Source organism: Pseudorca crassidens, chromosome 12 (assembly GCF_039906515.1).
Source record: "Pseudorca crassidens isolate mPseCra1 chromosome 12, mPseCra1.hap1, whole genome shotgun sequence".
Lineage (NCBI taxonomy): Eukaryota > Metazoa > Chordata > Mammalia > Artiodactyla > Delphinidae > Pseudorca > Pseudorca crassidens.
Window position 1 is genome coordinate 51,448,581 of NC_090307.1, and position 22,329 is coordinate 51,470,909.

Consider the following 22,329-nt stretch of genomic DNA (forward strand, 5'->3'; position numbering starts at 1 on the left):
TCCGTCAGCTCTACCTACAACATATAGCAGAGTCTGACCACTTCTCATCGTTCCACTCCCACCACCCTGGCCCCCATCATCTCTCACCTGGTTTCTGACAGGGGCTTTCTGACTGGTCCCTCTGCTTGCACCCGCGTCTCCAGCAATATTTTAAATAACAGCATTCAGAGTGATCGTTTCCAAACGTGAATCTGTTCATGTCAGTTCCCTGCATGGAACCCTCCAATGGCTTTGCTTCCTGGCTGGAATAAAAGCCAGAAGGCCTCGTTCTGGCCATCTGCCACCTTCTGAGATCTGCTCTGTCCTCCTCACTCACTTCCTTCCATCACTGGCCTCAATGCAAGTTCCTGGACTTGCCAAGCATGTTCTCTTCTAGGCCTTCACTTTCTCTCTGCCTGGAGCTCTCTAATCCCAAATGTCTACAGTGCTTACTCCCCCACTTCCTTCCTTTTTCTGCTCAGAAAGACCTTCACTGTATCATTTTCTATCCTTTTTCTCTTGCCTTTAAAAAACCCAAAAAACAAAAAATACAGCATCTTTCACACATAATGTTCATTCATTTGTAGATCTTCTACAAGTAGAATATAAGCTCCTCAGTGAGAGAGGCATTTTGCTTAGTGCATGGATGCATCCCAGCCCCTACAATAGTGCTAGACAGACGGAGAAGGAGGCGCTCAATACATATTTATTGAACAAGTAAATGAATTAGCGTCACCAACTCATACGTAAGGAGTGTTACGGAAATTCAGAGGAGAGGCAGCTAACTGCTTGGGAAAGTTGAGGAGAGCATCACAGAATAAGTGATGCTTGAGGGGTGTTGTGAAGAGTCAGGAAGGAGTTCTCCAGACGGATAAGATGGTGGTCAGATATGCTTTGTGGAACAAGAAAACACATGCAAAGGTAGAGAAAAATAGTTTTCAAAGACATCATGAAAATGCACTATGGCTGAGGCAGGGGTGAGCGTATTGGATGCTGAGAAATAGTGATGGGATGAAGCCAAGAAAGTAATTTAGGACCAGCTTGTAATGAGTCTTGTGATACGATTCTGCTGAAGATTTTTCATTTTAGCCTGTTAAGTGGTGGGCAGCCGACAGACGTGATTAAGTATACAGAGTGATGTCAGATTAGTATTGAATATTTTATAAAGTTTTTTTTTTTTAGTAAACATTGTGGAAGTTTTATAATATTCTTGCATTATATTAAGAATTGGAAATTCAAAGAAAATAAGAATAGCTATGCTAGCTATGGTCCCTACTTAGGAGTTGACATTCTATTAGCATATGAGTATTTTAGGAGTAAAGATTGATTTGAGGTCCTAGTGTCCTAGATGAGAGGTGACAGGAATTTCCATAAAAGCAACTTAAGTGAGAATGGGAAGTTTCAGTTCCTCCCTTTATTGCTTTAATGAATACGTATCCTGACCTTTGTCCCTCAAGGAAGCCTGGTTGACTTTCTTGGCTTGATGAAATCCCTGCTGTAGGCTCCCCATGCATCATAGTCCCATAGCATTTCCTGTAGTTGAAGTTTTCTATGCTTATGTTTTTTTGTCAGCCCTGCCACTCAACCAGACTGTGAGTCCCTTAAGGAACTTTGCATCCCTAGCAACTTGCATAGACTTTGGCACCTGTTAGGAGTTCAGATATTTGAGTGAATAAAATTTGGGGATACATTTTAAAGGCTACGTTGACTGAACTTGAAGACCAGTTGGTTGTGGCAGATAATGATGTGCTGAGGATTTCCACCTATTTACTGAAAATTCTCCCTTTGGCCCAAAGCATCTCAAACTCCGTATAGTGGAAACTGGACTTGTCGTCCTGATCTGCCCCCTTGTATATGCCCTGTCTTGGCTAATGGCATCATCGTCTACCCACCATGCAAACTACAGATGTGAAAGTCATCTCTTACCCCCTTTCCTCACACCCTCCCCATATCTAAGTATCTAGTTGTCTTCTTTTTTCTTCCTATTTTCTGCCCCAGTATTCACTGTCGGGGCCTTAGTTCAGCTTTTGAGCCCACAGACTTTGTCTTCCCGCTTCTGGTCATTATCCCTGCCAGCCCGTCTTCCACATCGCATATTGTCAGGTGTAGTGGGCAGAAAAATGGTCCCCCAAGGATACATTCACCTGCTCATCCCAGTAACCTGTAACCTTTTTTTGGAAAAAAAGATCTTTGCAAATGGGATTAAGTTAAGGAATTTGAGGTGAGATCATCATGGATTATCTGGGTGGGACCTAAGTGCTGTCACAAGTATCCTTATAAGAGAAAGGTAGAGGGAGATTAGACCCACAGAGGAGAAGGCAATGTGAAGATGGAGGCAGAGATTAGAGTGATGTGGCCACAAGCCCAGGAAAGCTGGAAGCCACCAGAGGCAAGAGGCAAGGAATGGACTTTCGTTAGAGCCTTCAGACGGATGGTGGTCCTGCAAACGCTTGGGTTTTCGTTCATTGAAACTGATTTTGGAGTTCTGGCCTCCAGAGTTATGAAAGACTACAATTTTGTTGTTTTAAGCCACCAAGTTATGCTAATTGTTACAGTGGCCATGGGACACTGATGTGTCAGAGTTATCTGTAAAGTGTAACATGGATCTTATCACTCCCTGGCAAAACATCCAAAGGCTCTCCATTACGACAGATTCAGTGTAAACTCTGTGATCTGACCCACGTTTAAGCTTCATCTCTGACGACCACATCTTTTCCCTCTGGCTACTCGCCTCTCTAGCTATGCCAGATATTCTTAGACACACACCTTGTTCTTTCAGGCGTGGGACTGTTGCTCTTCCCCTTACACCTGATATTCTCTTTTCCTGCCTTAAATTCTTAGTCATCATTACAGCTCAGATGTCGTCTCTGCCTGGAAACTTATCCTGGTTCCCCTGAGAGTGACTTCTTCACGTATTCCCACACTTTGTATAAACATATGTTTACTTGCACGTCTTCCGCTAGATTGCACTTTGCATATTTGGAGGGCCCCACCCATATCTCATTAATCTTTCTAAACTGGTTCAGCAACGAGCCCTTTCTTTGCCAGGTACATGGTAGGTATTTGGTAAGTGTTGATTTATTAAACTGAAGTCACATGAAAGAACTTTCTTTTATAACTGTGGATTATTCTATGACTGGTCTTTAGTTCTAGAATATTTTCTTTGTAGAGTGAATGCATAGGTGACCTTGAAAATGATTTTAAAGATGTCAACAGGACAAATTGGGAAGGTCTGGATTTAGTCACCCAAAATAGATACACATAAGTTTTTCAGTAGCCCACACACAAATGTTTTGAATAATTCTTCATCCGCAGTTACATGTGCAGATTTTGCAAGTTGGGGAAAACCATAGTAGATTTAGTTGCTTGGGGAAAAGCCAGTACTTTTAAGAAACTGTCGTAATCAACACTGTACCATTTGGCCGATTGTGACCTTGCACCTCATTCAGGGAGGATATGTCTAGAATGTCTCTGACTCTTGTTGCTTGCTGCCACCATTCTGTTTCAAGCTTTTGTCACTTCCTCAGTAGGTTATTGTAGCAATCTCTTGGCAGTCCCTTCTGGACTCACCCGGATTTTCTGTTTACAGTTTATTTTAAATGTGGTAGGTTTCATTGATTTTCCTTGTGTGCTTCGTATTTACTACGTTATTTTTGAGTTTACAGGATTGTACATTAAAGCTAAATAAACATTTGGCGCTGATATTTTAAGCTGGGGTTACTTTGGGGTTACTTTGGACATTCTTAGAAGATGCCTAGTTCTTGGGAAAGCATAAACAATGAAGGTATTAAATTGAGCGTGTGTGCCTTCTGACTATTTCCTGTTACCTTAAGTAACGGGGAGGGGCTATTTGGACATTATCCACAGTTCTTCCACATCTTGCTCCTTTGTACTATTTGTTCTCAAGTTAGTTTTCAGAGGTCATGTTAAAATACTTATCGGCATAACGTAAGAATTGTTGGCATGTTTATATCATTAATTTTATGACCTCTTTCAGCCTTTTAATAGGAGAAACTCAAAAAAGTAGGATAAAGGTAATGATCCTCTTAATGCTGAAGTTTTTTTTACACCACTTTATTTGAGGTATGATTGACATACAAAAAGCTGTACACATTTAACTCATACAACTTGATGAGTAAAGTTTTAAAGCCATGTAAACCCAGTCACAGCCATTGGCTTCCAAGCTGTTTGGTTGAAAGGGGATAGTGTTCAATCTGAAATGTGTTCGAAATTATTTTAAATCCCAGTGTGGTCAGAGCTTTTAAGTTTCTGGGCCACCAGAGATCTGTGAACAAACTTTCTATTAATACCACTGTTTTAATCAGGCAAAGATTCTGTCTACCTTAAATGCTTGTACATAGCCTAGAGCATTTATCTTGTAAAATACAGCCTGTTTTTCAGAGTGATGTTATGACACTTTTTATATAAAATATAATTAGTAATTAAACCACCTGAATCCTTTTTGGAAGTAGATGGGAATAAACAAACCCACGAGTAAGTACAAACTAAGTATTCCATTTCCATGTATAGTCATTACATAGGGCTATACAGATTTTCCTAACTGCCCATTTAAAGTTCAGTGAATAATGTAAGGCTATTTTATAAATCCCTTACCCTGTTTTTCAGGGATGGATTGAAGCATCCTGAAAATTTTGTGTGGCTCTACTTAGTATAGAAACACAGATGTTCGTAAGGGGAAAATGCAGTGAGAAATAAAAGGGAAAATGAAAGGCTAATTTTGTCTGAAATCTAGGTGTGGATACTGTTAACATTTCTGCTGCTGTATTCAAAAATACATCTGTATAAAAATCCACCAATTTTTCTCCATGTCTGTGTGGCTTTCTTTCGTCACTGGCATTGAGGTGAGAGATGACAGGACCAGAATATAGACCATGCATCCAGCATGATAGGTCTTTGGCATTGGCTTGACAGGTTTTTGTTTGCTTTTTTGTTTTGGGTTTTATTTGGTTTCGATTTTTATTGTGGTAAAATAAACATAACACCTATACCATTTTAACCATTTTTAAGCATGCGGTTCAGTGTCATTAAGTACATTTTTGTCCAACCAGCACTGCTGTCCATTGCGAGTACTTTTCCATCATCCCCCAATAAAACTGTACCCATTAAACAGTAACTCCCCCCCCCATTTGTTTGTTTTTAAAGCATGTACATACAGTTCCCTTACTATTATAACCACCATATAAGGTGTTAAGCACACTCTTTCCAATACTTTATGCTTTCCACTGAGGCATTAATGTATTGCCCAGAAACACTGAATGGTAGATAAGGTCTGGCCTATTTGATATTCGTATGTGCAGGCAAAATTGAAAAACCTGTTTTAAGATTGCATTATCACCTCAGCAGCACTAAGATCTATCACTTGAAAATTACTCTTATGAGCCAGGTACACTCCATTACTGGGTTGCCTCAGGCCAAACAACCAACAGGGAGGGAACCCAGCCCCACTCATCAGCAGATTAAAGTTTTACTGAGCTCTACCCACCAGAGCAACACCCAGCTCTACCCTCCACCAGTCCCTCCCATCAGGAAGCTTGCACAAGCCTCTAAGATAGCCTCATCCACCAGAGGGCAGACAGGAGAAGCAAGAAGAACAATTCTGCAGCCCGTGGAAGCAAAACCACATTCAAAGAAAGATAGACAAAATGAAAAGGCAGAGGACTTTGTACCACATGAAGGAACAAGATAAAACCCCAGAGAAACAACTAAATGAAGTGGAGATAGGCAACCTTCCAGAAAAAGAATTCAGAATAATGATAGCGAAGATGATCCAGGACCTCGGAAAAACAATGGAGGCAAAGATTGAGAAGATGCAAGAATTGTTTAACAAAGACCTAGAAGAATTAAAGAATGAACACCTAGAAGAAGTAAAGAACAAATAGATGAACAATACAATAACTGAAATGAAAAATACACTAGAAGGAATCAATAGAATAACCGAGGCAGAAGAATGGATAAGTGACCTGGAAGACAGAATGGTGGAATTCACTGCCGTGGAACAGAATAAAGAAAAAAGAATGAAAAGAAATGAAGATGGCCTAAGAGACCTCTGGGACAACATTAAACGCAACAACATTCACATTACAGGGGTCCCAGAAGGAGAAGAGAGAGAGAAAGGACCTGAGAGAATATCTGAAGAGATTATAGTCGAAAACTTCCCTAACATGGGAAAGGAAGTAGCCACCCAAGTCCAGGACGTGCAGAGAGTCCCAGGCAGGATAAACCCAAGGAGAAACATGCTGAGACACATAGTAATCAAACTGACAAAACTTAAAGACAAAGAAAAATTATTGAAAGCAACAAGGGAAAAATGACAAATAACATACAATGGAACTCCCATAAGGTTAGCAGCTGATTTCTCAGCAGAAACTCTACAAGCCAGAAGGGAGTGGCATGATATATTTAAAGTGATGAAAGGGAAGAACCTACAACCAAGATTACTCTACCAGGCAAGGATCTCATTCAGATTTGATGGAGAAATCAAAAGCTTTACAGACAGGCAAAAGCTAAGAGAATTCAGCACCACCATACCAGCTCTACAACTAATGCTAAAGGAACTTCTCTAAGTGGGAAACACAAGAGAAGAAAAGGAGCTATGAAAACAAACCCAAAACAATTAAGAAAATGGTCATAGGAGCATACATATTGAAAATTATCTTAAACGTGAATGGATTAAATGCTCCAACCAAAAGACACAGGCTCGCTGAATGGATACAAAAACAAGACCCATATATATGCTGTCTACAGGAGACCCACTTCAGGGGCACATACAGACTGAAAGTGAGGGGATGGAAAAAGATATTCCATGCAAATGGAAATCAAAAGAAAGCTGGAGTAGCAATACTCATATCAGATTAAATAGACTTTAAAATAAAGAATGTTATAAGACGCAAGGAAGGACACTACATAATGATCAAGGGATCAATCCAAGAAGAAGATATAACAACTATATATGCACCCAACATAGGAGCACCTCAATACACAAGACAACTGCTAACAGCTCTAAAAGAGGAAATCGACAGTAACACAATAACAGTGGGGGACTCTAACACCTCACTTAAACCAATGGGCACATCATCCAGACAGAAAGTTAATAAGGAAGCACAAGCTTTAAATGACACAACAGACCAGATAGATTTAATTGATATTTATAGGACATTCCATCCGAAAACAGCAGATTACACTTTCTTCTAAAGTGCACACGGAACTTTCTCCAGGATAGATCACATCTTGGGCCACAAATCAAGCCTTGGTAAATTTAAGAAAATTGAAATCATATCAAGCATCTTTTCCAACAATAACGCTATGAGATTAGAAATCTATTACAAGGAAAAAAACGTAAAAAACACAAACACATGGAGGCTAAACAGTGTGCTACTAAATAACCAAGAAATCACTGAAGAAATCAAAGAGGAAATCAAAAAATACCTAGAGACAAATGACAACAAAAACATGATCCAAAACCTATGGGATGCAGCAAAAGCAGTTCTAAGAGGGAAGTTTATAGCAATACAGTCCTACCTCAAGAAACAAGAAAAATCTCAAACAATCTAACCTTACACCTAAAGGAACTAGAGAAAGAAGAACAAACAAAACCCTAAGTTAGTAGAAGGAAAGAAATCATAAAGACCAGAACAGAAATAGATGAAATAGAAACAAAGAAAACAATAGTGAAGATCAATAAAACTAAAAACTGGTTCTTTGAGAAGATAAACAGAATTGATGAACTTTTAGCGAGACTCATCAAGAAAAAGAGGGAGAGGACTCAAATCAATAAAATTAGAAATGAAAAAGGAGAAGTTACAATGGACACTGCAGAAATACAAAGCATCATAAGAGACTACTACAGGCAACTCTATGCCAATAAAATGGACAACCTGGAAGACATGGACAAATTCTTAGAAAGGTATAAACTTCCAAAACTGAACCAGGAAGAAATAGAAAATATGAACAGACCAATCCCAGGTAATGAAATTGAAACTGTGATTAAAAGTCTTCCAACAAACTAAAGTCCAGGACCAGATGGCTTCACAGGTGAATTCTATCAAACATTTAGAGAAGAGCTAACACCCATCCTTCTGAAACTCTTCCAAATAATTGCAGAGGAAGGAACACTCCCAAACCCATTCTATGAGGCCACCATCACCCTGATACCAAAACCAGACAGAGATACTACAAAAAAAAGAAAATTACCAGTATCACTGATGAATGTAGATGCAAAAATCCTCAACAAAATACTAGCAAACGGGATCCAACAACACATTAAAAGGATCATACACCATGGTCAAATGGGATTTATCCCAGGGATGCAAGGATTCTTCAGTATATGCAAATCAATCAATGTGATACACCATATTAACAAATTGAAGAATAAAAACCGTTATGATCATCTCAGTATATGCAGGAAAAGCTTTTGACCAAATTCAACATCCATTTATGATAAAAACTCTCCAGAAAGTGGACGGAGGGGGGACCTACCTCAACATAATAAAGGCCATATATGACAAACCCACAGCAAACATCATTCTCAATGATGAAAAATTGAAAGCATTTCCTCTAAGATCACGAACAAGACAAGGATGTCCACTCTCGCCACTATTATTCAACGTAATTTTGGAAGTCCTAGCCACGGCAATCAAAGAAGAAAAAGAAAAAGGACTCCAAATTGGACAAGAAGTAAAACTGTCACTGTTTGCAGATGACATGATACTATACATAGAGAATCCTGAAGATGCCATCAGAAAACAATTAGAGCTAATCAATAAATTTAGTAAAGTTGCAGGATACAAAATTAATGCACAGAAACCTCTTATATTCCTGTACACTAACAACGAAAGGTCAGAAAGAGAAATTAAGGAAACAATCCCATTCACCGTTGCAACAAAAAGAATAAAATACCTAGGAATAAACCTATCTAAGGAGGTAAAAGTTCTGTACTCAGAAAACTATAAGACACTGATGAAAGAAATCAAAGATGACACAAACAGATGGAGAGATATACCATGTTCTTGGTTTGGAAGAATCAATATCATGAAAATGACTATACTGCCCAAAGCAATCTACAGGTTCAATGCAATCCCTATCAAATTACCAATGGCATTTTTTACAGAAGTAGAACAAAAAATCTTAAATTTGTATGGAGACACAGAAGACCCTGAATAGCCAAAGCAGTCTTGGGTGAAAAAAAAACGGAACTGGAGGAATCAGACTCCCTGACTTCAGACTATACTACAAAGCAACAGTAATCAAGATAATATGGTACTGGCACAGAAACAGAAATACAGATCAATGGAACAGGATAGAAAGCCCAGAGATAAACCCACGCACCTGTGGTCAACTTATCTATGACAAAGGAGGCAAGGATATGCAATAGAGAAAAGACAGTCTCTTCAATAAGTGGTGCTGGGAAAACTGGACAGCTACATTTAAAAGAATGAAATTAGAACACTCCCTAACACCATACACAAAAATAAACTCAAAATAGATTATAGACCTAAATGTAAGGCTGGATGCTATAAAACTCTTAGAGGAAAACATAGGAAGAACACTCTTTTACATAAGTCACAGCAAGATCTTTTTTGATCCACCTTGTAGAGTAATGGAAATAAAAACAAATGGCACCTAATGAAACTTAGCTTTTGCAAAGCAAAGGAAACTACAAACAAGATGATAAGACAACCCTCAGAATGGGAGAAAATATTTGCAAACGAATCAATGGACAAAGGAGTAATCTCCAAAATATATAAACAGCCCATGCAGCTCAATATTAAAAAAACAACCCAATCCAAAAATGGGCAGAAGACCTAAATAGACATTTCTCCAAAGAAGACATACAGATGGCCAAGAAACACATGAAAAGCTGTTCAGCATCACTAATTATTAGAGAAATGCAAATCAAAACTACAATGAGGTATCACCTCACACCAGTTAGAATGGGCATCATCAGAAAATCTGCAAACAACAAATGCTGGAGAGGGTGTTTAGGAAAGGGAACCCTCTTGCGCTGTTGGTGGGAATGTAAATTGATACAGCCATTATGGAGAACAGTATGGAGGTTCCTTAAAAAACTAAAAATAGAATTACCATATGACCCAGCAATCCTGCTAATGGGCATATACCCAGAGAAAACATGCATCCTAGTGTTCACTGCAGCACTATTTACAATTGCCAGGTCATGGAAGCAACCTAAATTTCCATCGACAGACGAATGGGTAAAGAAGATGTGTTACATTTATACAAAATGGAATATTACTCAGCCATAAAAAGGAATGAAATTGGGCCATTTGGAGAGATGTGGATGGATCTAGAGACTGTCATACAGAGTGAAGTAAGTCAGAAAGAGAAAAAGAGATATCGTAAATTAATGCATATATGGGGAACCTAGAAAAAATGGTACAGATGAACTGGTTTGCAGGGCAGAAATAGAGACACAGATGTGGAGAAATAGAGACACAGATGTAGAGACACAGATGTACAGACACCAAAGGGGGAAAGTGGCGGGGGGCGGTGGTGGGATGAGTTGGGAGATTGGGATTGACATGTATTCATGTATGTATACATGTCATGTTTTATACATAATGTCATGTTTTATACATGTTTTATACATAATATGTATAAAATAGATAACTAATAAGAACCTGCTGTATAAAAAATAAAATTCAAAAAAAAATTACATGGTCAGGCTTCACCTTAAGCAGTAAGCCTCCACAGGGACTATGCTTTGCTACTTAGGTAAACACGTTAGAATTTAAATATATCTGGACCCGTGGGTCTCCAAATGAAATGATACTCTGCTGGAGGCGTATTGGCGTGACTCATGCATTGGAGGCATAGAAGTTGAGGATGGCTCCTTATTGCCCACAAACTAAGTCCAAGCTATGTCTCACTCTATACATAGTACTAGAAGTAACTGAGCTTTTGTTCTTTTTTTTTTTTAACATCTTTTTTGGGGTATGCTTGCTTTACAATGGTGTGTTAGTTTCTGCTTTATAACAAAGTGAATCAGTTATACATATACATATGTTCCCATATCTCTTCCCTCTTGCGTCTCCCTCCCTCCCACCCTCCCTATCCCACCCCTCCAGGCTGTCACAAAGCACCGAGCCAATATCCCTGTGCCATGCGGCTGCTTCCCACTAGCTATCTAACTTACTACGTTTGTTAGTGTGTATATGTCCATGACTCTCTCTCGCCCCGTCACAGCTCACCCTTCCCCCTCCCCATAACCTCAAGTCCGTTCTCTAGGAGGTCTGCGTCTTTATTCCTGCCTTACCCCTAGGTTCTTCATGACATTTTTTTTCTTAAATTCCATATATATGTGTTAGCATACGGTATTTGTCTTTTTCTTTCTGACTTACTTCACTGTGTATGACAGACTCTAGGTCTATCCACCTCATTACAAATAGCTCAATTTCGTTTCTTTTTATGGCTGAGTAATATTCCATTGTATATATGTGCCACATCTTCTTTATCCATTCATCCGATGATGGGCACTTAGGTTGTTTCCATCTCCGGGCTATTGTAAATAGAGCTGCAATGAACATTTTGGTACATGACTCTTTTTGAATTTCGGTTTTCTCAGGGTATATGCCCAGTAGTGGGATTGCTGGGTCATATGGTAGTTCTATTTGTAGTTTTTTAAGGAACCTCCATACTGTTCTCCATAGTGGCTGAACCAATTCACATTCCCACCAGCAGTGCAAGAGTGTTCCCTTTTCTCCACACCCTCTCCAGCATTTATTGTTTCTAGATTTTTTGATGATGGCCATTCTGACTGGTGTGAGATGATATCTCATTGTAATTTTGATTTGCATTTCTCTAATGATTAATGATGTTGAGCATTCTTTCATGTGTTTGTTGGCAGTCTGTATATCTTCTTTGGAGAAATGTCTATTTAGGTCTTCTGCCCATTTTTGGATTGGGTTGTTTGTTTTCTTGTTATTGAGCTGCATGAGCTGCTTGTAAATTTTGGAGATTAATCCTTTGTCGGTTGCTTCATTTGCAAATATTTTCTCCCATTCTGAGGGTTGTCTTTTGGTCTTGTTTATGGTTTCCTTTGCTGTGCAAAAGCTTTGAAGTTTCATTAGGTCCCATTTGTTTATTTTTGTTTTTATTTCTATTACTCTAGGAGGTGGGTCAGAAAGGATCTTGCTGTGATTTATGTCATAGAGTGTTCTGCCTATGTTTTCCTCTAAGAGTTTGATAGTTTCTGGCCTTATATTTAGGTCTTTAATCCATTTTGAGCTTATTTTTGTGTATGGTGTTAGGGAGTGATCTAATCTCATACTTTTACATGTACCTGTCCAGTTTTCCCAGCACCACTTATTGAAGAGGCTGTCCTTTCTCCACTGTACATTACTGCCACCTTTATCAAAGATAAAGTGTCCATATGTGCATGGGTTTATCTCTGGGCTTTCTATCCTGTTCCATTGATCTATCTTTCTGTTTTTGTGCCAGTACCATACCGTCTTGATAACTGTAGCTTTGTAGTATAGTCTGAAGTCAGGGAGCCTGATTCCTCCAGTTCCTTTTTTTGTTCTCAAGATTGCTTTGGCTATTCGGGGTCTTTTGTGTTTCCATACAAATTGCCAAAATTTTTGTTCTAGTTCTGTGAAAAATGCCAGTGGTAGTTTGATAGGGATTGCATTGAATCTATAGATTGCTTTGGGTAGTAGAGTCATTTTCACAATGTTGATTCTTCCAATCCAAGAACATGGTATATCTCTCCATCTATTTGTATCCTCTTTAATTTCTTTCATCAGTGTCTTATAATTTTCTGCATACAGGTCTTTTGTCTCCTTAGGTAGGTTTATTCCTAGATATTTTATTCTTTTTGTTGCAATGGTAAATGGGAGTGTTTTCTTGATTTCACTTTCAGATTTTTCATCATTAGTGTATAGGAATGCCAGAGATTTCTGTGCATTAATTTTGTATCCTGCCACTTTACCAAATTCATTGATTAGCTCTAGTAGTTTTCTGGTAGCATCTTTAGGATTCTCTATGTATAGGATCATGTCATCTGCAAACAGTGACAGCTTTACTTCTTCTTTTCCGATTTGGATTCCTTTTATTTCCTTCTCTTCTCTGATTGCTGTGGCTAAAAGTTCCAAAACTATGTTGAATAAGAGTGGTGAGAGTGGGCACCCTTGTCTTGTTCCTGATCTTAGTGGAAATTCTTTCAGTTTTTCACCATTGAGGATGATGTTTGCTGTGGGCTTGTCGTATATGGCTGAGCTTTTGTTCTTAATCAAGAAGTTAGTTTTTATCTCGAGGACACTGTAAATCATGTCACTGATCGTGTTTCCTCCTTTGCCTCTGAAGCTAGAATGCTCAGAGATGAGCTGACGATTTGCCTCTAGCGGGTGAAAGAACTTTACGGCGTGGAATGGGATACTACCTCATTCCCACTTCATTTTATACCCTCTTTTCCCACTGCCTGCCGTTGATCTTTATTCATCCTGAGTAGTCAGCTTCATGACTGATTCATAGCTTCATTTCCCCCCAGCCGCCCTGTCACCACTCCTTTCTCGCGTCTTCTCCTCCCACCTTACTGAATGCTCCGTCTTTCCTCCCTGCCTTGCATCATGCCGCTCCCTTATGCCTGGAACAGCTCCTCTGTTGTAACTCCCTCCTCCACCCCCAGTCTTACTGCTTGTCAACTTAGCTCAGCCGTCAGTCACAATCATCTCTGGATACCCAGTCCTTCACTGTGTGAAACTGGCTGTTCCCTCCTGTGTGGCCCACTGCCCCCATCCAGACTTACGCTGCTGCACCGGGAGTAATTCAGTGAACTCATGTTTTCACAAAACAGTCTACCTCTGCTCGACCATGGACAGGGACCACATCTCACTGTTCTTTGAATCACCTACCATGCCTTGCGCCAAATAAAGGAGGGGAAGAATGAAGTAAGCAGTATCAGATGTGGTGGACGAGTCATGATAAGAAATAAAAAATGATCATTGGACTAACTTTGCAGTATGGCGGTAATTGGTGATCTTCGCTAGAGCCCTTTAGGGGAAGGGTGGGCATAGCCTGATTATATTAGAGGGGGAAGGAGGTTGGGAGCAAGGTAGAGAGAAATAAGGGTTGGGGGGAGGGGAGAGGTGGATGAACAGGGAGAGAGAGACTAGGAGAGGGGGCAGAGAAGAAGTCAAGTTGCTACCCTTGGCGGGGAGGGGAGGGGAGGGGAATGATAAGGGTCTGTACTGCCACCTGATAGCGTGTCCCTAGGGGTAAGCACAGCGCTCCTATGATTGGGTGAAGGTAGTAGGTCTTCAGCTTGTGTTCAGTAAGTTTAAATCTTGTTCTGAGTAAAGTCTTTGCTTCATAGAAGTTCTTACTGCCTTACCTCTTGTTTGGTGTTTATTGTATATCTGCTTTTTGTTAAGAATTTTCTTTGGAAATGGATTAGTCCCTGTCTTATGATTTGTATCCCTTGAATAGCAAACACAGTATCCTGTGCAGAGTGATGTTTAATAAATGCTTGAGTGCTTGAGGTTTTTTGCTTCAGTGCATTTTGGTTTTCATGACATCTAAATTATAAAGTAATAATGCATCTTGATTAATACTGACCAATGCAGACAGGGTTATTTTGTTTGGCTCTTTAAATTCTTAATTTTTTCATATGAAACAAACTTAAAAATGTGAAAGTGAAAAAACCACCCGATCTTCCCCCCAAGACCACTGTCACCCTCTTTGGTTCAGGTTGTGCTCATGCCGCTTCCTCTGAACAACTCTTCCCTCACCTCCACCTGAGCACCATTCTCATTGTTTTGAGATTTACCTGTTGTTCCACCGTAAGCAGATAAGGTAGGGGGTCCCCAAAGAAAACGAACCAGGCATGGCTTTCTTGACATAAGAGAAGCCATTTTTAGCCTAAGCCATTTTGTGATCTAAGCCTGGCCACAGTGCTTGCCCTTGAACAGGTCTCAGTGATTAATGATCTTGAGGGAACAAAATAATGCAGGAACAAACAGGACTGTTACCAGGCAAGAGAAGTTGCAGTAGCAAAGATAATAAATCAGTTGTAAAGACTCCCAGTTCTGTTTTCAGTGGTAAAGATTAGCCTGAAACACTTTCTTGAGCTGTTTTACAGAATTCAAACGGCGCTCCTCTCGAGCCTGCAACCAACCACCAGATCAACTGTTGACCTTTTCTGACCCTCATGACTTCAATCAGCTAAAGCTTGGACTCTGTCAACCTTTGCCTCAATTCTCTTTTGAATTCTCCTCTGCTCAAAACCCCTTCATGAATATGCATATACTGCCCAGGCCCATTCATGAATATGCATGCACCCTTAGTGTAAAACTTCCCCAGTCTTGCTGTTGGGGAGACACTGCCTTGGGAAAGATCCCCGGTGTTCTCCTTATTTCCTGCAAGTAATAAATCCTTCTTTCTCCCACTCTTTGGCTTGGTTGTGTCTTTTTGCTTGACACCCACCAAGAGAGACGAAGCCAGTTTTCAGGTAATACCACCTCTCCTATATCCTTTCCTGATACCCCTTTGCCTACCCCAGCAAATGGACTCTTCCCCTCTTTGCCTCACTGTGCCCTAGACAAACTTCTGTCATTTCACTGCTCTCATTTGGACAGATATGTTTACCTGAACCAGATCTTTCTTTAAGGCAGAATAAAATTAATTTTTTTTGCTTATATTTTAGAGTTGTAAAATGGTATCCTGATTATTTTGACTTATCACTCTGTTAAAAGTATTTTTCTATTTTATTAAGTTGCTTTTGTAATTGTGATTTTAGCAGCTGTGTATTTCATCTAATGGATGACAGTCCCCTGTTACTGGCTTTGCAGGTTGTCTTCACTTTTGGGGTTTTTTTGGAATTTTGGAATTTATTTTTTTATACAGCAGGTTCTTATTAGTTATCCATTTTATACATATTAGTGTATATATGTCAATCCCAATCTCCCAAGTCTTCAGTTGTTTTTCATAAAATATTGTCACTGCCTGCCAAAATTGACAATGAAAAATAAATATTGCTTTAAACTTATTATTAAAATCTCTCTTTCTTTGCTATATGGTATATGTCACAACAAAGCTATATTTTCAACTCTGGTAAAGTTATATTTACAGAAGATAAAAATAACTTCCGTAGCATTGAGTCTTTTCTGCAGGTAACTTACACCATTTAGACAGTCCAGAGTTCAAGGTGTGTTGTCCAACCTGCAGTGGTACTTGTCCAACAGTTGTTACTCGTGAACCTAATGTGATAAAAATAAGAGCCCATGATTTTGGCTGAATTATAGAATGCAGTTGGGGGAAAAGAAGTACTAAATAATTTTATTTCCTGAACATCTTAGCTATAATACACACTAAGCAGATGGTTGAAACTTTTATTTAAGGGAGGTTACTTGAATGGGTGTGAGTGCTTCCCTAGAGCAGAGGACGGTTGCCTGTATGGTCATCTGCTTACGGAAAGTTAGACGTTACCTGGAATTTACATTTTAATAAAAGCATAGGCATCATTTAAAGTTTTCTAGAGATTGGATGGCTGCTACTGTGAACTGAAATACGTAGAGCGTTAAACAAGTAAGCGGGCATACTTCTTAACCCCGTAGTCCTTCCTCGCCATCACCAAAGCACCCTGGAGATGCTGAAAGGAGATGAAGGATGTGAGTGTGCCTGAAAACTGTAGCGTATTGTACGCAGATAAGTTGTCCTTTTATTCCCAAACAGGCCGATGGCTCCACGCTGAATGCATAGGCAGTTGGGAATGTGGCATTTCCATCCTAAAAACACCCGCCTGATAATTAGATTTTACATGGCCACTTCAGACTTCAGCTTTTGAGAATTTAAATAATATAATATCAGAAGAAGTGTTTTTTAAAGTAGTTAAAAATTACCTTTGCTTTGGTGTCTGTAGTATCAGATGTAATTTATGCTTCCCCCAAGTACAGCCACGGTAGCTTTTTCTTTATACATGAGTTTAAAAAATTGATTGTGTTTTTAAAGTTATGCTTAAGGTGCTTTGAAAGGGAAGATAAAAGTAGAAATTTTTTCAGGGGGAAAACCACTGAATATAATTTCTTTAAGAATTAGGTAATCTCTGGACGTCTCTTTTAGTGTATACAATCTAACAGTTGTAAGTTTATATAATCCTATATCTGTTTCCTAAATCCACTTTAGCCTTATTGGGTGCAGGTTCTTTGAAATCCCTGAGGAGGAGTTAACAGATGGATTGTTGAAGGACAAAGTAGGCTGCTTAAGTTTCAAAGCCTGATGCGTTAAGGGAGAGATCCATTGTTACGGAAGCCTCACACCAAAGTTCAGTTCATTGACTGTGAACCTGCTCTGCCACAGATTCCGAGTCCGAACGGTCCCTGAGTAGATTGGAAGCAGTGACTGCGCACTGCTTTGAAGAGGAAGGAGAGCACCTGAGGAGTAGAAAGCACAGAATGTCCGAAGGAAAAGACTGTGGTGGTGGAGATGCTCTCTCCAATGGCATCAAAAAACACAGGTAGGATGGCCTTTAACAGTGAACGTTGCTGCCTTTTTATTATCAAGTGCATTTGCTTTTGTAAAGAAAAGTATGCGTTCTCTTCGTTTTTGCTTTTTCTCTCTATTGAATATTTATATTGCTCCATCACCTCAAGGAAAGGATTTAGCTTAAGTACTTTGTCCATTACAAGAAGAACATCATCTGTAATTGTAGGAACTAAGCACAAAACTTGGTGTTAGATACCATGGTTTTAGGGGAACATAAATCCTTCAGCTGGCGATGTAGAAAGGCTCTTCAGAAGTGCCTATTGAAAGTGATGCTGGGTTCTTCTTTTCAGCATACATCTTTTATGACTCTGCCTCCCAATGCTATTTTAGTTTCTAGTCATTTGATCTTCTTGTTGGTTTTATTGAGAATGGATGGTAATATTGCCTGCTTGTTGATACAATTTAGTTACATTTACACAAAGACTTTTATTAAGACCCAGGGTTTGTTGAACATAGCCATTTTGTACTGTCTAATAACATTAGTATTTTTTTATTTGCTTGATGATTTAGTCCTAGAGATTGTCCCAGATTAATGAGATGTCACAGACACTAGAGTTCTCTGGTTTCACACAAGTTTATAGACACAGTGCCATGTGTGCATGCTGGTATTCATAGGGTACAATATTTTATCAAATTATCAGTGGAGAATAAATCCTGTTGTCATTGTAAAGAGCACTTTTGGGATAAGTAGTTATTAACCATTAATTTCTACAGAATGGTTTTTTATTTAATATTTGTAGATTTGTGTAGCTCTAACCCCATTTCTGTACCATGAATCTGGCTACAGTTGGTCTCAACTATTGTCCTACTGAAAAATTGTACATATCACTTCTGATGTATATGTATCACCCCTTGTTAACAAAAAATGTTTCACTTTGTACTTATTTTGAAAAGATCAGTGAGTTTTAGGTAACTCGCTCAAACCAGAGTTTTCTTCTCTTTGGTTAGAGGGTATCTTCTAAACGTGCTCGTTGATGGCTATCTTTTGATGGAGTTTACCATTGCAGAGTATGTGGCGAGCTGTGAGGGCCCTTCCTCTCTTCTGTAGTTACTGTCAGCTCCTTTATGGTCAGGGGCTAAGTTCTGTGCAGGGCATAAGGTACCTAACAGGAAACCTGTCAGGTCTCCCAATGTCTAAAAAGAAGATAGCCTTTAACCATTTAACACATACCTCGTTACAGTCTAATGAGGACACATGTGACGTATGTTCGGAATGTTCAGAGATGCATAGAATCGTTAAGGTATCTGAAGGAACGCAGTGCTTCATAGATGCTGTTATAGCCTATGGCTGAGGAGGATTTCTCAGCTTTTAAGGCCCAGGAGCCCTTTTGTGTGTGTGCTGTAATGCATCATAGGAGGAGTTATTTTGCATCTGACAGAAATTTATTATACTATATTCATACATTCTGTGTTCCCTTTTAATTAGTCAAACCCAGAATGGCACAGATGTGAAAGTTAAGATGGAACCGTTCAAAATTCGGAATGAGGATAGGTCACTAAGAAAAACCACAATGCAACTAGATAGTGACATAACCAGAAAAGTTAAACTGATGTACAAGATGCAACTTATGAAACCTACAAATGTAATAAAATATTCTTTAGCTATTTAAAAGTGGGTAATTTAGGAAATTGTCAGCATTCAAATATGTGGAAAAACATAACAGTTTCCTATTTTAAAAAATAGGCATTATAGGAGGTTTTTTTTAAGCCTTTTTGTTTTTTCATAAAGCTCTTCTCTACACAAATAAACAGGGCATATGCCACATAAAATTTAAAAGTTTCATTTTGGGATAGGAGAACAGGTAGAGTATTCAATGTTATCAGGTCCCTCTTTCCTGCGCCCTAAGTTGCACTGTAAGTAATCTGGGCAATTATTATATTAATATTAAGAGTAATTTGAATTAACAGTAATTTTGGTGATATTTTAGAAAAGCAAATATATGTTGCATGGCCGGAAGTGATCATGAAATTTATTTGAGGCCTTTTGTTTTACCTTTAAAAGTCGTGTGAAATTTGTATTTGACCTTGTCATATGTTTCTGTTTTCTTGAATATTGAAAAATAATTTACTCACCACTTACTTACCTTTTCCATAAAAATCTTACCTTTCTCCCTCATCCCACATCACCACCTATCCTTGGGATATACACACTTAAATTTGGGGAGATGGGAAGAATATGGATTATAAAATTTAAAAGAGAGAAATGCGTATTTTATTTTTTTTATTGAAGCAGAGTTGATTTACAATGTTGTGGCAGTCTCTGCTGTACAGCAAAGTGACTCAGTTATAAGCATACAGACATTCTTTTGTTATATTCTTTTCCATTATGGTTTATCACAGGATATTGAATATAGTTCCCTGTGCTGTACATGAGAATCTTGTTGTTTATCATTTCTAAGGATATAATAGTTTGCACCTACCAACTCCAAACTCCCAGTCCATCCTGCTCTCTCCCCCTCCTCCTTGTCAACCACAAGTCTGTTCTCTATGTCCGTGATTCTTTTTCCGTTTTGTAGACAGGTTCATTTGTGCCATATTTTAGATTCCACATGTAAGTGATATCATGTGGTATTTGTCTTTCTCGTTCTGACTTACTTCGCTTAGTATGATAATCTCTAGTTGCATCCATGTCACTGCAAATGGCATTATTTCGTTCTTCTTTATGGCTGAGCAGTATTCCATTGTGTATATATACCACATCCTCTTTATCCATTCATCTCTTGATGGACATTTAGGTTGTTTCCATGTTTTGGCTATTGTGAACAGTGCTGCTGTGAACGTAGGGGTGCACGTATCTTTTTGAATTATAGTTTTATCCAGGTATATTCCCAGGAATGCGATTGCTGGATCATATGGTAATTCTATTTTTAGTTTTCTGAGGAACTTCCATGCTGTTTTCCATAGTGGCTGCACCAACTTACTTTCCCACCAACAGTGTAGGAGGGTTCTCTTTTCTCCACACCCTCTCCAGGATTTGTTATTCGTAGACTTTTTAACGATGGCCATTCTGACTGCTCTGAGGTGGTACCTCATCTTCGTTTTGATTTGCACAAGAAATGTGATTTTAAAACGGGAAAAGAGAAGCCTTACAAGTTATAGTTCCTATGGAAAATATTAAATCATGGCTTAACTAATTTGCTGACAAGATAGAGCTAGGGTTTTCAACCATTGTTGTTTTTTAGCCGTGGAACCATTCATGCAACGGAAGTTTAGTATGGAAACTATTAAAACCTCACCCACCCTCAGAGACTGATGAGGGTCCCATAGAGAAGGTGTGTCCCCTCCTCCCCAGTCTCCCACTGCAGTTGGAATCACCATATCTATTTCATGTCCTTAGCCAACAAAAGTGTTTAAGCTTTACTTTCTGCAGTATGTATTATGGAGCAGCAGGTTTCCCCCAGACTCTGTTTCTGTTCCTGTTGAATGTGTCAGCACAAGAGTACCTAGGAGAGTGCCTGCCCCATGGGAAACACTCAGTAGAAATGACCTCTTTTAACTCTGCTTACTCTCTTTCTCCTCAAAAATGATTTGATTTGCTCTAAAGAACCTCTGACCTCTTGTTTCCTTTTCTACCCCATTATCATAGGGTGACATCATGGGGTGCAGTTTGAAAAATCTCTAACCCAGAGAATCATAAGCTATAATGTCATATTAATTTAATATAAAACCAACTATGCCAGACTAATTGAGTTTATTTGTATGATAATTAAAATACAGATATTATGGATCTTTAATCCATCCTATGTGATAATTACCAACAAAATAATTCTTCTGTTAACGAACTAGGTAAATTAAGTCATCTCTTAAATAAAAGTTTGGGCTAAGGGAACTGAGTTCTCTTCTCACTCTGAAAATCTTGTAATTGCTAACTGAAATCTTGAAAAAATGGTTTTTCTACCTTACTGAAGTTCAGAAAACTTCCGCAATGTCTTTTAATATGATGAGACCTAGGAAAAAAGTGTTTTATGTTTTTCATTCACTCTGAGTTATTGATGTGCCGTGTACTCTGCTGGCCAATGACCTTTACTGCGGTGCTGTACATGTCTTTGGGCTTTTAGGTTAGTTGTAGAGAAATATCAATAGAAGGCATTAGGATTTTATTTAAGACCTAGAACCAGAAACACTGCAGAGGTCGAGAATATACAAAATAAATGCGCCATTCTGTTGGCACGTCTTTCTTCTTTTTTCTGGAAAATACATTCAGTTGCTTTGTGGAACGTTAGCCTTCACCATACTGGTCAGGTTTATGTTAACAGGGCTTCTTGTCATCTCGGTGCTCTGTATTCCATAGGATCGGTTCTCTACCCTTGGACCTAATTTATTACATTTATCCTGAGCTCTCATCTTTTAACTTTTTAGCAGTTTGACCCAAGTTGTAATTGGGGAAGATGTTGATATTTATCTCATCTGGACGTCATCTCATCTGGACAGATGTCAAGATACTCGTGTAGAACAGATTAGTCAGAATCTGAAATGTTGGAGCCATGCTATGATTCTATAAATTGTATTCCCAATATTAATAGATTAAAAGAGAAAAAGCATATGATCATCCTAAGAGATAAAGAAAAAACATTCAATGAATTTAAACAGTCACTCCTGATTAATATAAATGTCTTAGCAAATCACAAATAGAAGAGAACCTCTTTAATCTGGTTAAAAGTTGCAACAAATAGGGCTTCCCTGGTGGCACAGTGGTTGAGAGTCCGCCTGCCGAAGCAGGGGACACGGGTTCGTGCCCCGGTCCGGGAGGATCCCACATGCTGCAGAGCGGCTGGGCCCGTGAGCCATGGCCGCTGAGCCTGCGCGTCCGGAGCCTGTGCTCCACAATGGGAGAGG

The 22,329-nt window shown here is 39.1% G+C and overlaps 1 protein-coding gene across 17 annotated transcripts in view; it reads left to right on the plus strand.

The window, feature by feature from the left end:
• OSBPL1A (oxysterol binding protein like 1A) overlaps window positions 1-22,329 on the plus strand; it is a 237,814-nt gene that overhangs the window by 151,570 nt on the left and 63,915 nt on the right. For all 17 annotated transcript variants that reach the window (XM_067699463.1, XM_067699459.1, XM_067699456.1 and 14 more), the window contains one exon: window positions 17,308-17,464. In XM_067699463.1, coding sequence (XP_067555564.1) covers window positions 17,308-17,464 — 157 coding nt within the window. The remainder of the gene's footprint in view (window positions 1-17,307; window positions 17,465-22,329) is intronic.